At 37.8% G+C, this 21,059-nt stretch overlaps 1 protein-coding gene across 5 annotated transcripts in view; it reads right to left on the bottom strand.

The window, feature by feature from the left end:
* Window positions 1-21,059, bottom strand: part of LOC110297693 (solute carrier organic anion transporter family member 6A1-like) — a 109,145-nt gene that overhangs the window by 25,665 nt on the left and 62,421 nt on the right. For all 5 annotated transcript variants that reach the window (XM_021166614.1, XM_021166623.1, XM_021166641.1 and 2 more), the window contains exons 8-9: window positions 13,906-14,101; window positions 6,260-6,413 (exon numbers count right to left, since the gene is read on the bottom strand). In XM_021166614.1, coding sequence (XP_021022273.1) covers window positions 6,260-6,413; window positions 13,906-14,101 — 350 coding nt within the window. The remainder of the gene's footprint in view (window positions 1-6,259; window positions 6,414-13,905; window positions 14,102-21,059) is intronic.

The raw sequence follows: 21,059 nt of genomic DNA, 5'->3' as shown, positions 1-21,059 counted from the left end.
TGGTGATCTGATAGGATGCATGGGACAATTTCAATATTTTTGTATCTGTTGAGGCCTCCTTTGTGACCAATTATATGGTCTGTTTTGGAGAAGGTACCATGAGGTGCTGAGAAGAAGGTATATCCTTTTGTTTTAGGATAAAATGGTCTGTAGATATCTGTTAGATCCATTTGTTTCATAACTTCTGTTAGTTTCACTGTGTCCCTGTTTAGTTTCTGTTTCCATGATCTGTATATTGATGAAAGTGGTGTGTTGAAGTCTCCCACTATTATTGTGTGAGGTGCAATGTGTGCTTTGAGGTTTACTAAAATTTCTTTAATGAATGTGGCTGCCCTTGTCTTTGGAGCATAGATATTCAGAATTGAGAGTTCCTCTTGGAAGATTTTACCTTTGATGAGTATGAAGTGCCCCCTTGTCTTTTTTTATGACTTTGGGTTGGAAGTTGATTTTATTTGATATTATAATGGCTTGTTTCTTCAGATAATTTGCTTAGAAAATTGTTTCCTAGCCTTTCACTCTGAGGTAGTGTCTGTCTTTTTCCCTGAGATGGGTTTCTTGTAAGCAGCAACATATTAGGTCCTGTTTGTGTAGCCAGTCTGTTAGTCTATGTCTTTTTATTGGGGAGTTGATTCCATTGATATTAAGAGATATTAAGGAAAAGTAATTGTTGCTTCCTATTATATTTGTTGTTAAATTTGGCATTCTGTTCTTGTGACTCTCTTTTTTAAGGTTTGTTGAAGGATAACTTTCTTGCTTTTTCTAGGAAGTGGTTTCCTTCCTTGTATTGGATTTTTTCTGTTATTATCCTTTGAAGGGCTGGACTCGTGGAAAGATAATCTGTGAATTTGTTTTTGTTGTGGAATACTTTGGTGTTTCCATCTATGGTAATTGAAAGTTTGGCTGGGTCAAGTAGCCTGGGCTGGCATTTGTGTTCTCTTAGTGTCTGTATAACATCTTTCCAGGATCTTCTGGCTTTCATAGTCTCTGGTGAAAAATCTGGTGTAATTCTTATAGGTCTGCTTTTATATGTTACTTGACCTTTTTCCCTTACTGCTTTTAATATTCTATCTTTATTTAATGCATTTGTTGTTCTGATTATTATGTGTCTGGTGGAATTTCCTTTCTAGTCCAGTCTATTTGGAATTCTGTAGGCTTCTTATATGTTCATGGTCATCTCTTTCTTTAGGTATTGGACGTTTTCTTCTATAATTTTGTTGAAGATATTTACTGGCCCTTTAAATTGAAAATCTTCATTCGAATCTACTACTATTATTCGTAGGTTTGATCTTCTCATTGTGTCCTGCATTTCCTGAATATTTTGAGTTAGGATCTTTTTGCATTTTGCATTTTCATTGATTGTTGTGTCCATGTTCTCTATGGAATCTTCTGCACCTGAGATTCTCTCTTGCACCTCTTATATTCTGTTGCTGATGCTTGCATCTATGGTTCCAGATTTCTTTCCTAGGGTTTCTATCTCCAGAGCTGTCTCCCTTTGTGTTTTTTCTTTCTTTTTTGTTGTGTTTGTTTTTATTTTGTTTTTTGTTTTTGTTTTTTTGAGACAGGGTTTCTTTGTATAGCCATGGCTCTCCTGGAACTCACTTTGTAGACCAAGCTGGTCTCCAACTTAGAAATCTACCTGCCTCTGTCTCTGGAGTGCTGGGATTAAAGGCGTGCGCCACCACACCCAGCTTGAGTTTTCTTTATTGTTTCTAATTCCATTTTTAGATCCTGGATGGTTTTGTTCAATTCCATCACCTAGTTGGTAGTGTTTTCCTGTAACTCTCTAAGGGATTTTTGTATTTCCTCTTTAAATGCTTCTAGCTGTTTACCTGTATTTCCTTCTTAAAGTCCTCCACCATCTTCATGAGAAGTGACTTTATATCCATATCTTGATTTTCTGGTGTGATGGTATATGCAGGACTTGCTATGGTGGGGAAGTTTGGTTCTGATAATGCCAAGTAACCTTCGTTTCTGTTGTTTATGTTCTTATGCCTGACCCCTGCCATCTGATTATATCAAGTGCTTGCTGCCCTCAATATATATGGTTGTAGCCTGTCCTTCCTATAATCCCAGTTGATTCAGGACTCCTCAGAGTCCAGCTTTTTCTGTGATCCTTTGATTGTGGGCTCCTGTGAACCTGAGATTCTGGGTGTGTCAGAGTTCTTGGCAGTCAAGCTCTTCTGATACCCTGAAATACTGGTGTGACCCAACTCCTGTTATTCTGGGATCCTGTTGTCCTAAGATCCTGGGCGTGTTACAGTGCCTGGAAATGGTGTCTCCTTTGAGGAACACTGAGCTGTCTGTTCTGTTCGAAATCAAGGTAAACCAGAACTCATCAAAGGGAACTGGAGCCTCTGGTCAGGAAGGGCTCCTGTTCTCACAGGCCTGTCACAATTGGATTGGAACTGATGTTGTGTCCCACTCACCAGTGATCCTATGATCATGTGGAGAGTCCTCTGGGGACTGTGAGGGTATCTGCCGATTCCTCTCCCAAGGTGACCTGGTGCTGGTGCCTACAGGAAGGGACTTGTGCCCCTGGTCAGGCTGGTTTTCTGTTTCCCTACTGCTGTCTCAGGTCCTGCGCGATTGGATTTGAACTGATATTGTGTTCTGCTCACCAGTGATCCTCAGATAGTGTGGAGAGTCCTCTGAGGCCTGTGGGTGTGGCCACTGACCCTGCGCCCTAGGTGACCTGGTGCTGGCACTGACTGGAAGGCATTTATTTATTTACATCTCAAATGTTATATCCTTTCCTGATTTTTCCCTCCAAAAATGCCCTATCCCCTTCCCACTCCCCCTGCTCCACAACCAACCCATTCCTGCTTCCTGGACCTGGCATTCCCCTACACTGGGGCATCGAGCCTTCACAGGACCAAGGGCTTCTCCTCCCATTGATGACTGACAAGGCCATCCTCTGCTACATATGCGGATGGAGACATGGGTTCCATCATGAGTACTTTTTGGTAGGTTGTTTAGTCCCTGAGAGCTCTGGCAGTACTGGTTAGTTCATATCGTGGATCCTCCTATGGGTCTGCAAACCCCTTTAAATGTTTGATCCTTTTTTTAGCTCCTCCACTGGGAACCCTGTGCTCAGTCCAATGATTAGGTGAGAGCATCCACTTCTGTATTTGTCAGGAACTGGAAGAGCCTCTCAGGAGACAGCTATAACAGGCTTCTGTCAGCAAGCTCTTGTTGGCATCCACAATAGTGTCTGGGTATGGTGAATGTATATAGAATGGATTCCCTCATGGGACAGCCTCTGGATGGTCATTCCTTTAGTTTCTGCTCCACACTTTATCTCTGTAACTCCTTCATGGGTATTTTGTTCCCCTTTCTAAAAAGCATCAAAAACTTTGGTCTTCCTTCTTGAGATTCATGTGGTTTGTGAAATTGTATCTGGGGTATTCTGAGATTCTGGGCTAAGATCCACTTTATCAGTGAGTGCATATCATGTGTGTTCCTTTGTGATTGGGTTACCTCATGCAGGATGATATTTTCTAGTTCTATCCATTTGCCTAAGAATTTCATGAATTCATCCTTTTTAATAGCTGAGTATTTCTCCATTGTGTAAATGTACCACATTTTCTATATCCATTCCTCTGTTGAAAGACATCTGGGTACTTTCCAGCTCCTGGATATTATAAATAAGGCTGCTATGAACATAGTGGAGCAGGTGTCTTTATTACATGTTGGAGCATCTTCTGGATATATACCCACGAGTTGTATAGGTGGGTCCTCATGTAGTAGTATGTCCAATTTTTCTGAGGAACCATCAAACTGATTTTGGTATCAATATATCTTGATGTAAGTCTAACCAAACCAGTGAAAGGCTTTTATGTTAAGAATTTCAAGTTTTTAAGAAAAAAGTTGATGAAAATATCAGAGGATGGAAAAATCTCCCATGCTCCCAAATCAGTAGAGTTAACAAGGTATAAAATGACAATTCTACCAATAGAAATCAATCTACATATTCAATGCTATTCCCATCATATATCCAACATAATTATTTATATAAGTGGGAAAAACAGTTCTCAACTTCATATGGCAATACAACAACAGAGTATAGCTATAATAGTCCTAAGAAATGAAAGAACTACTGGAGGTATCTCTATCTATGATTTTAAATGTACTACAGAGCTATAGAAATATAAACTGCATGCTTTTGGTATAAGAAAGACCCATTGATCAATGGAATCAAATTGAAGACCCAGACATGAATTCAAACAACTACAAAAACCTTATTTTTGACAAAGAAGCCAGAAATACACACTGGAAAAATTAAAGAACCATCAATGAATGTTCCAAGTGGATCAAAGATCCATACATAAACCAAGACACATTACATCTCATAAAAGAAAAGTGGAACATCCTTGAATGCATTGATACAGGAGACGACATTCTGAACCGAACACTGATAGTGTAGTCACTTATATCATCAGTTAATAAATGACACCTCAGGTAACCAAAACATTTCTGTATGAAAAAGGAAACCAAAAAGTAGAAGCCTACAGAATTTTAAGAGATTTTTATGAACTCCACATCCAATAAAGTTCTACTATTCAAAATACATAAGATACTCAATTAGGTTTAAAAACCAAAAATAATCCAATTAAAAATGTTGTACACATCTAAACAGATAATTTTCAGTAAAGGAATCTCAAATGGCTGAGATACACATAAAGAAATGTTCAAGATTCTTAGCCATTGGGGAAATACATATCAAAACAACTATGAAATTTCATCTGTCCCAATCACTAAAAGGAATAATACAAAAAATATGCTCCAGCCTACCACAGGGAAAATTGCTCAACTATGTTCATTGTGGGTTTATACATAATAGCCAGATGTTGCAACTAAGCTAGTTAATACTCAACAGAATAAAGGATATGTGGCACATTTACACAATGGAGTATGTATTTCTTAGCAGTGAAAAAAGGTGACATCATGAAATTTGTTGGCAAATGAAAAGTACTAAAAATACATGTGTGAGGTAACATATACAAGATGGAGAAGCATGTTATGTACTTATTTATAAGTGTATACTAGCATTAAGTAAATGATAAGCAAGCTACAATTCACAGATTCTAAAAGTTTAGATAAAAATTGGAACTCTAACACAGATTAATTGATCTCCTTGGGAAGGAGAAAGAAAAGATACTTGCTTGTAAACTGCCTGTAGACGAAGACAGGAGCAAGAGGAATCAATCAGATGGGAAGGGAGTGAAAGAAGACTTTTGGCGAGACAAAACTAAAAATCAGGAGCATTGGGGGTGTTATTGAAATAGTCCAGTGGAGGATTCTTGGAATCTGTGAGGATGACCCTAGTGGCAACTGCTAGTAATGGAGGATATGGTATCTGATCAAATACCATTATGCATAAGCAGGCATCCTTTACATGTGCACACATACACAAAACCACACACACACACACACACACACACAACCAGGTACATACATCAAAACATGCATACACACAAAATTAAAATAAGAGTGCCTCATAAATTTATATAAGTGGTAGAATAGGCAATTGCTCTCTGCAACAGAACAAGGACTAAGAAAAAAGAAATTCGTTTTGAGTAGTGGCAGAATTCCTGGAAGAAAGAAGGTTCAAGTCACTGCCATGAGATAAGTAATGAGTTTTTAGCACATTCAATTCAATTAATTTATATTTCTCTCATTTATGTGAGTTCTCTATAGCTTGTAGTTTTCTATAATGTCAGATATGTTTTTGACATATATACTATATATATATATATATATATATATATATATATATATATAGAGAGAGAGATATATATATATATATATATATATATATATATATATATAGTAAGTTCTGGTGCAGAATCAAAAAATTGGGAACTGGGTGGGGATGAGCTCAGTGGTAGAGCACTGGCTTTGCAAACCTCCATTTTAAAAAGTCATCTCCATATCTGACTTGCAGTGGAGCAAAAATAGGAAATATCAGTAAAATGTAGAGTAGGCATTTTGAATCTCAGCAGAAGGGACATTTGAAAGAAAGGTGACTCACAGGATAACACTGGGCAAGCTGTTGTTGTGTGAAAGATTGTGATCAAAGTTCAGTGAATGCTGCTGAAGGGGGAATTTGGTAAACAAAAATTAGGTTTTATTTCCATGTGCTTAAAATTAAAAGTAAAGAGAACTAAGCAAAATTTTAGAGACCTACGAGTAAAGTCTAGTCACCATGTACAAATTGTGAAATTTACTAGAGAAGAAAAAACAGCAAGAATATCTCTACCTTTTCTTTCCTTAGGTTTTTAGAAGCATGGCACCCTGCAAAGCAGGGAGAGAAATATTGTTTTTCATCTCGTCCACATACAGAATTATAGGCAGAAGTTGTACAACCACATTTCTCATTGCATGGAGCTTTTAGGCTTCCAATCATACCAAATCTGTGAAGTTGAGATTAAACACAATTATAATACCATTATTTAAATTGTTAATGTGTACATCAATGTATCCACACTATCCATAAGTATGCATTTTGAAAAAAATTTTTCAAATATTTACTAAGGTATAGAACCATAATAAACACACATGAATGTACCAATTGATAGACCTGGAGCAATGACTTAGCTCTTAAGAATATATCCTGGTCTTTCAGAGGAGCAAAATCCCATTCCCAACATGCACATGCCAGTTCACACCATCTATAACTCCAATTCCAGGGANTCTGATGCCCTCTTATGGTCTCACTAGACACCAGGCATATATATGGTGCATAAATAAACATGCCAGTGAATACTCAGTCACATAAACTGAACATAAATAAATCTTGAAATATGTACCATTTGAATTATTTTTATGCTGTCATAAAATTTTCATCAGAGTATTTAACAAACAAAATCATCATCACCTAAAATGGGCTGACACCCTCCCCCTTTCAAAGATTTACTTTATCAATTTACTACTTAATTACTTACACATTATAACTTATTGGTACTCTGTTCCTGTTCACTTGTTGGGATTTTATAAACTGTAATCACACGATACTTATATTTTCCTTGCTTCTTTTGCAGTAATGACCTTTGTTCTTATAAGGACATATGTTTTCAGGAGTCTTGTGTAGTAAAAGTAGAATACTTAAATAGTATGAAAGTTGTTAATCTAACTATATTAGGATTATTTTATGTGCATGTGCTTTGCTCAAATATATGTATATGTATCATGTGAGTGCAGTTCCCATGGAAGCAAAGGAAAGCCATTGGATTTATTTGGAGTTGCAATAATACAGTTATGATCTTCCATGTGGATATCTGAAAGCAAACCTGGACCTCCAGAATGATACAAAGTGCTTTTAAACACTAAACCACCTCTCTAGCTACCTATTCAATTTTTTTTTTCAAAAAACTGTCACTTTTCCAAAGTGGCTTATTGTTAGGAGCACAAAAGTTCTTGTGACCACAGATCACCAGGGAAACCAGACATATTAAACACACAGATTTTTCTCTCAAAGGATTGGACTTATTACCTTTCCTCTTATCCAGAAATCTTCAAATTGGAAGTGACTAATAGCCATTTGATCTACATTATCTTTTGGGGAAGACCATAATTAGCTCTCTCAGCCAGACCTAAAGGTAATCTAAATGGTCCTTATATTGCCTGTATAGCCATCAGTTCCCCAAAACTCCCACAACCAAGACCAGAGGTGATTAGTATCCAATACAATCTATCTAGTGTATATATGATCATGACTATACTAGATCCTTCCTTATATCCATAAGCTAGTACTGGAAGTTTATCGCTAGAACCCATCTTCATGGGATAATTGACAGAGATCCTGAGTTGAGTTTCAAATGAATTATGCTTCTTTGTGCACTGGGCACTTTATTACACCAAAAACTTTCCCCCTTAATGCTGTGTTTTAATATTAAACAGCCTGACATTAGACCTCCTTGAAGTTTGCTTCAGGTTGTTGAAGTCAATCTGTACCAAGTTTTCATTCTGACTTATTAAGAGTTCACTTTTTTCTCCCTGCTATGACATCTACAAAGTCCTCCTCAAGTGGGCCAAAACATGAAGCACAAGATCCTTTGAGAATGTAAGAAAAAATATTTTAAATTGATTTTAGGGTTTTAGGAAACTTGAGGCTCTCACAGAAAAATGTTCTCCACTCTTGGAAGAGTGGTGCTAACATGGAACTAACTTCTCAGTCTTTGTGACAAAGCATTTTGTACAATTATTGAAACCGTTTTTAAGATCCAGAAGACCAAAACATTCAGAGCTATAATGAATGATAAAGTAGCCCATGCGAGAGAAACCAATCCCTATCAAATTTTTTTTTTGTGTAAACTCAGATAGATGATATAGATAGATAGATAGATAGATAGATAGATAGATAGACAGAGAGATGGATAGATTATATTATTTTCTGCTGGGTACACATTGGCAAGGCATGCAGAATTGACTCCAAAGCTCTCAAACTTCCAGGCCAGCTTCACAGGTTCAAGGATCACCCACCTCATGATCTGACCAGAACTCAAAGCTCTGCTGCCTCCCTCCTGTCAGCCCTTCCTGTCAGAGCCCAGTAGTGGAGAGCAGCAACACCTGAGTTCCAAGTGATCGTAGGTAGAGCTCAGCACCTGCAACATGAGCTTTGTTTTTTGTTTGTTTTTTTATTTGTTGTTTTTCCATCAAAGCAGGAATAATTCAATATCAAAGGTGATTTCATGCGAAAATTTCCCCTCATACTAAGAATAACTCAGTGTCAGTGTCTTCATGAAAGAAAATTATCAACAGAGCTCTACTTCACATACAGGAACAGTTAAAAGTAAGAGGTAAATCAATTAAGCTGATGCTGATTAAATGTATGGAGGTCAGATCATTCAGTTTATTGAGGGCATTCTGTTCCATGGCTCTTCAAATCAATGTTTAAATTAGTACTTAGGTTTTGTGGTACATAAACTAAACCAACAAAATTTATGTTATTGTGGCAAAATCGATTTGAATATCATCTTATCGGCTTATCACTACTGAGGGTTTTAACCTTCTCTTTAGGTTGCTTTCTGGAGGCACCTGATTAAAGTTTGAAAGAAAACACAGAGCCTTATGTTAACTGACTTCATGTATAAATTCACACATGAAGGACAGAGATGCACTGAGAACAGAATCTGCCCTAGCTTGAGAGAAAGAGAATCCCGAAGAAGAATTGTGAATATAGAAAGGGTATAGTGAATGGTAAAACTTATTGTGATGTACTTGAGTTCAGTGAACAGATGTTGTAAAGGCTGGCATATGAGTAGTTTGAGGACAAAATTTGAGAAGAGACAAAATGGCATCAGACTCCCCAGAGTTTGATCCCAGTTGACAAGGTCAACCAGAACTGCAATTTTACTCTAATCTCTTTGTGGCTCATTTCTCTAATTTCATGACACCTGCAGGGATATCTTCAGTTCCTGGTTGAAATTTGCTAGCAGTATGTAGGAGCTTCAGCTGTTCTCCACATTACTTTGTAATGGTACGATTTCATTAATTTACACGTTCTGATATGGGACAGCTTCCTGATGACTAATGGAAGTGAATTAATTTCTACCTGCATATTTTCCATGTTCATGTAATCACTTTTGATGAAATTGTTTCAAATTATTTGTCCATTTTTTGGTATGCCATTTCTCATTATTAATATACCACTCTTAAATGTTGTATATGATCAGAAACATGTCTTTTGTATATTTTCCAATGTCTCTTTTACACTCTGTGGCTTAGTTTTCAGCAGAGTCCTTGACTCCAAGAGTTCAGCAGCCCTCCTTTACACAATTGGTCAAGAAAGAAAGTACAGAAATAAGATCCTTTACAATAGTCATGAATAATGTAAAATATTTTGATGTAACTATAACATATTAAGTGTAGGATCTGTATGACAAGAACTTCGCATCTCTGAAGAAATAAGCAAGAAAATATCATAAAACAGAAAGATCTCCCATAATTTTGAATGGGTAGGATCACCATAATGAAAATACCGATCTTACCAAAAGCAATCTTCAGATTAAATGCAATCTCCATCAAAATCTCAACACACCTTTTAATAGACATTAAAAGAGCAACTCTCAACTTCATATGAAAAAAGAAAACCCAGGATAGCCAAAACAATCCTAAACAATAAAGAACTTCCAGATGAATTGCCTCTGCAGTACTACAATGACCTCAAGCTGTACTACAGAGCAATAGTGATAAAAATTGCTTGTTAATGGTACAGAAACAGACATGCTGGTCGACAAAATGAAATCCAAGCCTCAAATAAAAACCAACATACCTATGGACACTTAATTTTTGAAAAAGAATCCAAAACCATACAAACAAATTATGAAAGCAACTTCTATAATTGGTGCTGCTCTAACTAGATGTCTATATTTAAGAAGAATACAAATAGACATATATTTATTATCCTACACAAAACTCAAGTCCAAGTGGTTCAAGGATCTCAACATAATAACTGATACACAAAAGAACTGAAGAATTTAGACTCCAGAGAACCAAATAACCATATTAAAAACGAGGTACAGAGCTAAACAGAGAATTCTAAAACTACAGAATCTCAAATGGCTGAGAAGCACTTGAAAAAAATTTCAATATCCTTAGTTGTCAGGGAAATGCAAATCAAAACGATCCTGAGATTCCACCTCACACTAGTCAGAATGGATAGGATCAAAAATACAGGCAATAGCAGATGCTGGCGAGGATGTGGAGCAAGAAGAACAATTCTTTATTGCTGGTGGTGCTGCAAGCTGGTAAAACCACTGTAGAAATCAATCTGGCAGTTTCTCAGAGAATTACAAATAGTTCTACCTGATGACCCAGTTATATCACTACTAGGCAAAACCACAAAAGATGCTCCACTATCACCAGCCTGATTTATAATAGCCAGAAGCTGGAAACAAAAGAATGTCCCTCAAGAAAAGAACGGATACAGAAAATGTGGTATATTCACACAATGAAGTACTACCCAGCTATTTTTTAAAAAAATGACTTCATGATATTTGCAGGCAAATGTATGGCAATAGAAAGTATCATCCTGACTGAGGTAACCCAGACACAAAATGTCACATGGTATGTACTCACTTGATAAGAAGATATTAGCCTAAATGCTCAGAATACCTACAATGTAACCCACAGATCATATGGAGCTTAGGTGGAAGGACAACCAGGGTGTGGATGCTTCATTCCTGCATAGAGGAACAGGATAATCTCAGGAGGTGGAGGAAAGGGGACTTGGGAGGGAAAGAGGAGGATGAGGGAAAAAAGAGGTGGTAAGATCAGGTACTGGGGTGAGTGAGAGAGAGGTACAGAGGGTTGGGGCAAGAGAAAATTTCCTGAACTGAACAAAAACTTCTCAGACTGTAATATTAAAATTTGATAAATTAGACCTCATGAAATGGCAAAGCTTTTGTGAAGCAAGAACACTGTCAATAGAACATGTCAGGAGACTATAGATTGAGAAAGGATCTTCAACCCTATACCTGACTGAGGGCTAATATCCAAAATTTGCAAAGAACTTAAGAAGTTAGACACCAATAACCCAAATAATCCAATTTAAAAAAAGGGTATACAAAGCTAAACAAAAAGTTCTCAACAGAGGAATCTTGAATGACCAAGAAACATTTACAGTAATGTTCAAAGTCCTTAGTCATCAGGGAAATGCATATCAAAACAACACTTGAAGTTCTATCATGCAACCATCACAATGGCAAAGATTAATAACTCAAGAGGTAGTAAGTGCTGGCAAGGATGTGGAGCAAGAGGGAAACTTCTTCATTACTGGTGGGAGAACAATGTTGTACAACTGCTTTAGCTATCAATTTGGTGTTTTCTCAGAAAACTTGGAATAGTTCTACCTCAAGACTCAGCAATAGCACTCCTGATTATATACCCAAATGATGCTCCAACATCCCAGAAAGTCACTTGCTGGATTGTTTTCATAACAGTTTTATTCATAATAGCCATAAGAGAGAAACATCCTAAATGTCCACCACCTGAAGAATAGATAAAGAAAACGTGGTATATCTATACAATCGAAAATGCTTCAGCTATTAAAAACAAAAACATCATGAATCTTGCAGGCAAATGGACGGAGCTTGAAATATCATCCTGAGTGAGGTATTCCAGTTTCAATAGGACATGCATGGTAATGTATTCACTTATACTTGGATATTAGCTGTAAAATGAATGTACCATGCTATACTCCACAGACTGAAATAAGCTAAATAAGAAGGAAGACCTAGGAGAGGAAGCTTGAATCTCACTCAGAGGGGGAATAAAATAGCCAAAAGAGGCAGATGGTGGGAGGGAACTAGGTGGAAGAGGGGTAGGGATGGTAATGGGGGGTTCTGGATCATGTGTGGGGAAAGACAGGAGAGATGGCTAGATGACCATGCAAATGAACTGAAATCTGCAACTTACAGGAGTAAGGAGGTCCAGGATGTGGCAGAGACCTGGTATAAGGAAGGTGCCCATGAATCAATGGGGTGACTTTAGCTATGACTCACAACTTTGGGGATGTGGAAGCTGAAGAGGCCACCTGCTCTAGCCACACAGGAACCCTAGTGAAGGAATAGGGACACCAATACACCCAAAAAACATTCAACTAAACTTTATCTGAAATGAAGGCATGGGGAATGGAGCAAAGCCTGAGAGAACGGCCCAACATCAAACCCACTCCATAGGCTAGCACCAATCCATACCACTACTAATGATACTGTTATGCTTAGAGACAGGAGCATTTTGTCCTGAAAGAAGCTCTGCCCAGTAGCTGTCTCAGACAGATACAGACACCCACAGCTAAAGAATGGATGGAGCTTGAGCACTCTTATTGAAGAAGAGGAGGAAGGATTGTGGGTCACGAAGGGAATATGGACTCTGTAGGAAGACCAACAGAATCAATTAACATGGACCCTTGGGGTTCTCTCTGAGTACAAATCACCAAACGAAGAACATACCCATGCTGGACCTAGGCCTCCATGCACATATGTAGCAGAAGTGCAGCCTGGTCTTCATGTAGGTCTGGAGCAACGGGAACAGGGGCTATCCCAAATGCTGTTGCCCATACATGGGGTATGTTCTTCTAGCTGGGCTGCCATGTCTTGCCTCTGTGGGAGAAGAATTACATAGCCACACAGAGACTTGTAATGCTAAGGGGGGGATGGAGGGGTGCCAAGAGAGGGCCTAATGGTCAGAGGAGAAGAGAAAGGGGGATGTTGTAAAGACTGCGGGATGGAGTGACTTGGGGAGGAGGAGCAGTGAGCAGGACATAAAATGAATATGTAAAACAAAACAAAACAAAACAAAACAAAATCAACATTAAATTTTAAAAAAAGAAGTAACTTTAAAATCACGTTTTATAGCCTTGTGGTCAGCTCCAGTAGCATTTATTGAACAGTGGTTTGTCATATGCTACCCCATTGTAGTTGAAAGTGCTATCATTTCCTTTTATCATTTCATTTTCTTAGTCCTTTGGTTTACAGTTACTTTTATGTTGTCCAATATTTAATATGAACTCATGCCAAGCCCTTTGAACTTTGGATATTTCATCTAAAGTGTTTATGTGCATGCTCACATATACATCAAATCTACTCTGTGATGTTTACAAGATAGGCCCATCAGTTCAAGAACACAAGGTAAAACTAAGTTACAGATATTTTAGTAAAATCTGTTACATTTTGAACACCTTAACATAAATTTCTAGTTTTGATCATAAATTACTAATAAATGCATAATAAACAAATAATATCTATGAGCTATCTACTCCTTATATAAGAAGAAAAACATGTTTGGCATTTTATTTGTATGATTAATATCCCAAAGTTATTTAATTATATAATTTCTGATATTAGTATAGAAAATATCCCTTCAGTGATGACTAAAGTATATAGCCTACAAATATATATTTACCCATCATAATTTTCATTGATTCCAGGAAATTTTGCTGTTTCACACTTCACAGAAATCAGTAATAGGAAAAGCACAATTGATATAACAGATACTGTTGTTATAAATTTCAATTTGTTCTTAATATTCATTTGCAATTTGTCAACAATATAGCCTCCAAAAAATCGGCCAATAATACATCCTGGAAGTATAAATATTCCTGAGAAACAAAAAAAAATACTGTTAAACATAATCTAGTGAGACTTACAAAAAATTACACACAGATATCATTCACTCTAGTCTAGCATAGATTTTAAAACAAACCAAGAGACAGAAAACAAACCAAGATGTAGTATTTGAAGAAATATGAGCATTATAATTCATACAACCCCGTGAATGGGTATAGTGATATTATAGGTCTACAGGTTCGGATTAGAGATGTTTTACTCCTAAACACTAAATAACTTATGCCAGGAACATAGTCCATACCACATACAAATTAGGATTTGCCTTACTGAGAGATATTACTGTTCTACTTGAAAGTATGGCATATATCTAGGGACTTAACTAAAATAATAGGATGATCTGACTCACTGAGATCTCTCATAGATGGTCCACATGAATATTTTTATAACAATCTGAGACTCTAGATTGCCTTTAATAATGTATGTTTTTTTCTATTTAAGCATATTAGAAAGAGGAAATCACAAGAAGAATATGAGCTGAAAAAAGGCATAAGAATAGAAATAGAAAAGTAAGTGAAACATAGTAAACTGACACACTAATATAGTCCAATCAGCTCCAAATGTAGGTCACTCTGTGTACCTGTAAGATGGAGAACAAAACACCAATAACAACACACACACAAGATTACATCATGCCATAATAAATACATACAAATGAAATGTTTCATAAAAATGGAAAAAGTGAAGGGAAAGGAAGGAATAAAGATGGTGCTTGAGAAAAACAAACAAACGAAATGTGGCTAATATAATGAAACATACATTTGATAAAATAAAATTTCAAATTCAGGTCCAAGGTGGTGGGTGGTATAGGGACACTCAGGAATAGCAATCTCTTCCATGGACTGGAAAGAAAATAGTACACTTGGAACTTGTCATGGAAGGAAGAGTGGGTGAAAACGGGAAGTTGTCTGCACAGGAAACAAAACCTAACAGATTCCACAGACTAGGGAAAGTGACAAAGCTAGGTGAGCAAATACCCTTGCTCCTCAAATACAAAGTTTAAAAGGGAGGTGGATTTCCTGTTCCTAGGCAGGAAAGTGACAGTGGAAGGCAAGACGTGGAACTGAAGGCTGTATCCTGAAGATAAAAAGCTTAAATACATACCAGGTGTGGAGGAGGAAAGCAAGCTAGCTTCAGAGAAGAATTTAACAGGAAGATGCATGAAAACTCAGTTATAGAGCTGCTTGGAGGGAAGTTCTGTGGCCAGGGACGCAGCCATTCACAGACTTTGTAAATCCTAGTATGGTCTCGGACTTCTCAGAAGAATCTCAGACTTCTTGTGGACACTTAAGTGCATAGCTGGGTAAGCAGCCATCCCAGGCAATAAGAAAATTATACCTTGGGCAAGTGTCTCAGACTCAACATACTGACAGGTTTATGCTCACACACACTGTAGGAGGTGTTTCAGACATTCCTCATTTCTTGGATGTTATCTGTACCACAGTTTGCAAAACAAAACCAAAAAGCCTTCAGAGCAAATATGTATCAATTCTGCATGGTCCATAGACTGCCAAAATTTACTCTTAAGTGAGAAAATCTCGCTGTAGCACAAACACTGTCTACATATTCATTGTACAGAGTAACACTTCCTAAGTGAAGATAAACCTAAAGTAGCCTATATTCCTCCTATGCTCATGTTTCCAGACAGACCCACTGCTTTACCATCAATTTCCCATGGGCAGTGTATTGTATACTTAACAAATCTGGTGAGTACAGTCAATGTGTTTTTCAGATGTTAATCACAGTCTGGCCTCTCCTGCTATTGATGTCCAAAAAGGCCATCTTCTGCTACATATGTGGCTGGAGTCATGGGTGCATCCATGTGTAATCTTTGGTTGGTGGTTTAGTTCCTGAGAGCTGTGTGTGTGTGTGTTTGTGTGTGTGTGTCTGGTTATTTGATATTGTTGGTCTTCCTATGGGTTTCAAATCCCTTCAGCTCTTTCAGTCCTTTCTCAAGCTCTTCCATTGGGGACCCAGTGTTCAGTCCAATGGTTGGCTCTGAGCATCTGCCTCTGCATTTGCCAGGCTCTGGCATAGCCTCTCAGGGGACAGGTATATCAGGAGGCTCCTGTCAGTATATACTTCTTGGCATCTACAGTAGTGTATGGGTTTAGAGTCTGTATATGGGATGGATCCACAGGTGGGGCAGTCTCTGAATGACCTTTCCTTCAGTCTCTGCTCCATGCTTTGTCTCCATATTTCATTCCTTGAGTAGTTTGTTCCTCCTTCTAAGAATGATTGAAGCATCTACACTTTGTTCTTACTTCATCTTGAGTTTCACATGGTCTGTGAGTTGTATCTTGGGTATTCCTAGATTTTGGATACTATCCACTTACCAATGAGTACATAACATGTGTTTTCTTTTGTGTCTGGGTTACATCACTCAGGATGATATTTTCTACTTCTATCCATTTGCCTAAGAATTTCATGAATTTGCAGGGCAGTGGTGGCACATGCCTTTAATCCCAGCACTTGGGAGGCAGAGGCAGGCAGATTTCTGAGTTTGAGGCCAGCATGGTCTACAAAGTGAGTTCCAGGACATCCAGAGATACACAAAGAAACCCTGTCTCAAAAAAAACAAAAAACAAAAAACAAAAAACAAAAAACAAAATCATGAATTCATTGTTTTTAATAGCTGAGTAGAACTCCACTGTGTAAATATGCCACATTTTCTGTATTCATTCCTCTGTTAAGGAATATCTGGGAACATCTGGGTTGTTTACAGCTTCTGGCTATTAGAAATAATACTGCTAAGAACATAGTGGAGCATGTGTCCTTGTTATATGTTGGAGGATCTTTTGGATATATGCTCAGGAAAGGTATAGATGGGTCCTCAGGTAGTACTATATCCAATTATCTGAATAACCACCAGACTGGTTTCTAGAGTGGTTGTACCAGATTGTAATCTGACCAACAATGGAGGGGTGTTTCTCTTTCTCCACATCCTCGCTAGCATCTGCTGTCACCTGAGGTTTCAATTTTAGCCATTCTGACTGGTGTGAAGTGGGACCTCAGTGTTGTTTTGATGTGGTTTTGATTTCCCTGGTGACTAAGGATGTTGAGCATTGCTTTAGGTGCTTCTGAGCCATTTGATATTCCTCAAGTGATACTGAAGACCTGGAAATGAACCCATACACCTATGGTCACTTGAAATTTGACAAAGGTTCTAAAAAAATCTAGTGGAAAAAAGAGACACCATTTTCAATAAATGGTACTTGTTCAGTTGGAGGTCTGTGTGTGGAAGAATGCAAATTGATCCATTTTTATCTCCTTGTACAATGTTCAAGGCCAAGTGGATCAAGGACCTCCACTTAAAACCAAATACACCGAAATAGAAGAGGAAGTGGTGAAGGACACATGGACACGGTCGGGGGGGGGACTTCCTGAACCAATGGCTTATTCTCTAAGATCAAAAATCAACAAAGAGGACCTTTTAAAATTTCAATGCTTCTATAAGGCAAAGAATATTGTCAATAATACTAAATGGCAGCCAACGGATTGGGAAAAGATCTTTACCAACCCTGCATCAGATATAGGGCTCATATCCAATATATACAATGAACTCATGAAGTTGGACTCCAGAGAACCAAATAACCCTATTAAAAATGGGATGCAGAGCTAAACAAAGTATTCTTGTGTTCTTTTTTAATTAATAAGAATTTTTATGTGTCCTGGGCAGGTAGTTCCTTCACTGAGTGACATCCAGTCTTTCAATTCCCCTTTCTATTTCTCCACATTAATTTAAAAATCACTTTTACATTTTTCTTCTGTTGCACATGAAACGGGGACCAACCCAGGGCACAGTGTATAATGAACTGTTGTGTCCCTGAGGTATATTTACTGATGAATTAATTTAGTTTCAGTCACAATATAGTCTTGCTTGAACCTAGAGGGAACTTTTACTAAGTGAAAAGGGAAAGACATAAATCCCAATTATTCAGTAGGGAAAGAGAAGTGTGGCTGAGGTTAGTCCTAAGGGCAAATATTTACAAAGTAGCAATAGAGAAGAAAATGTAACAGAAGACAATACCACATCTAAATCTATGTTCTACTATGTTCAAGTCTACAGCAGGGCAGACTGCATGAGAGGGATAAATCTGGTGATGATGTGTCAGTGTCATATAGTGAACCTGTGATTTTAGTTGTTAATCTTCATGATAATATATCTTCAGTCATTCCATAGACCTTTCAGTACAAATGCAGCAACCCACATAATAGTAGTGCTATCGTTCCTGTAAAGTCACCATTGACTAAGCATAAATACAACTTAGAATGCCTACACAACTGCTTGAAAAGCCAGAGTTTGTCCATTCTTTCAAGATTTGGAGAAATTCTGATATACTCTGTTCTTGACATAGTAATCTCTGTTGAAAAACTGTGGTCACAAACAAAAGCCCTATAAGGATATTGTATTAGATAGTACTTTTGACAGTAAATACAACCTTATGCAAGATGCTCATTATTCCCAGTTACACTAACAGAAGATCTCAACATGTCATGAAGACTGCCATATAAAAGTAAAGAGGAGTCCATCGATGGGAACTCATATGGAAATCTCAATATGAAAAAAATATGAACATCAGCGACATTTAATACATAAATAGTGTAACTGTGCTTTAGTTAGGGTTTCTAGTGCTGTGCAGAGACACCATGACCATGGCAACCTCCTTTAAAAGAAAATGTTTAACTGGAGATGGCTTATAGTTTCAGATTCCACTATCATTAAGAAAGGAAACGTGGCTGCACACAGGCAGACAAGGTGCTGGAAAAGGAGCTGAGATTTCTACATTGTGATCAGTAGGCAGCAGAATTGAAAGTGACTATAGGCCTAGCTTGTGCTCTTAAAAAGTCGCTGTCTCCTGAGAGGTTCTGCCAGTGCCTGACAAATACAGTATATGCTCACAGTCATCCATTGGATGGAGCACAGGGTTCCCAAGGAAGGAGCTAGAGAAAGTACCCAAGGAGCTGAGGGTTTGCAGCCCCATAGGAGGAACAACAATATGAACTAACCAGTACCCCCCAGAGCTCCCTGGGATTAAACCACCAATCAAAGAAGAACACATGGAGAGACTCATGGCTCTAGCTGCATATAGAGCAGAAGATGGCCTAGTTGGTCATCAGTGGGAAGAGAGGCCCTTGCTCCTGTGAAGGTTCTATGCTCCAGTATAGGGAAATGCCAGGACCAAGAAACAGGCATTGGTAGGTTTGGGAACAGGGGAAGGGGGGAAGAATAGGGGATTTTTGGAGGGGAAACTAGGAAAGGGGATAACATTTGAAATGGAAATAAAGAAAATATCTAATAAAAATGGACTAATAAAAAAAAGAACTCAAACCCCACCAATTAGTGAGACATTCCCTCCAGCAAGTCCATGCCTATGCAACAATACCTCACACCCTAAAAGTGCCACCTCTGAGTGGCAAACCTCCTAAAAGTGGCTTCTAAACTCATTAATGTTTGACTTTATTTTTTGTTTCTTGTATTGCTTTCTTTTTCTCACATACTTTATATTTACTCTTTCTTATCTTCCTTACCTTTTGTTTATTTAAAGATTAATATATTCTTTTTCTCTTTACACTAAGCTGTCACATGCCTTCTTGACATTTGTAGCCTAAAATTGACTATGTTAGTCAGTTTTTTATTAATTCTACAACCTTCAAATACTCCACTTACAATGAGAGCCAAATTCTCAACAAGCTTTTAATATTGATAATGTATACCATAGCAACTGCTGTTTAGTTTCAAAACGTACAACACCTTTTACAAATATGCATGAAACATCTTCACTGGTAGTGATCCTGTGCCACAGTGCTTCATAACCAAATACCTCCTGGAGAGAACTGGTCTCCCAGGAGGGCAGATAAGCCTGTGAGCACAGGTAAGACTACCAGTTCTGCTCAGAGGAACCCACCCAGAACCCTGAGGACACAGTAACTGAAGAGCAGCCTGTGACAGGATCCTTCTAATTTGTGTCTACCCTGGGAGCTGATCCTGTACCCGGGAAATACAGGAAACACAAAAATTCCTGAAAGAATTACAAGGAAACATAGCCAAACAGGTGAATGAATTGAACCAGCCATCCAGGATCTAAAAATGGAATTAGAAACAACAAAGAAATCACAAAGGGAGAAAACCCTGGTGATTTAAAACCTTGGAAAGAGATCAGGACTCATAGATGCAAGCATCACCAACAGAATACAAGCGATAGAAGAGAAACTCTCAGGTGCAGAAGATACCAAAGAAAACATTGACATGACAGTCAAAGGAAATGCAAAATTCAAAAAGCTCCTAACCCAAAACATCCAGGAAATCGAGGAGCCAATTAGAAGACTAAACCTAAGGATAATAGGTATAGAAGAGAGTGAAGATCTCCAACTTAAAGGGCAGTAAATATCTTCAGCAAAATTATAGAAGAAAACTTCCCTATCCTAAAGAAAGAGATGCCCCTGGACATATAAGAAGCCTACAGAACTCCAAATAGAGTTGACCAGAAAAGAAATTCCTGCCATCACATAATAGTCAAAACACCAAAAGCACAAAACAAAGAAAGAATATTAGAAGCAGTAAGGGGAAAAGGTCAAGTAACATATAAAGGCAGACCTATCAGAATTACACTAGACTTCTTACCAGAGACTATGAAAGCCAGAAAATCCTGGGGAGATGTTATACAGACCCTAAAAGTACATAAATGCCAGCCCAGGCTACTATACCCAACAAAATTTCAATTAACATAAAAGGAGAAACCAAGACTTTCCATGACAAAAACAAATTTACATAATATCTGTCCATGAATCCAGCCCTTTTTTTTTAAATTTTTAATATTTTTATTACATATTTTCTTCAATTACATTTCCAATGCTATCCCAAAAGTCCCCCATAGCGCCCCCCACTTCCCTACCCACCCATTCCCATTCTTTTGGCCCTGGCATTCCCCT

This window comes from Mus caroli, chromosome 1, assembly GCF_900094665.2.
Source record: "Mus caroli chromosome 1, CAROLI_EIJ_v1.1, whole genome shotgun sequence".
Lineage (NCBI taxonomy): Eukaryota > Metazoa > Chordata > Mammalia > Rodentia > Muridae > Mus > Mus caroli.
The sequence above is the reverse complement of the archived record's forward strand: the minus strand, read 5'-3'. Positions and strand labels throughout refer to the sequence as shown.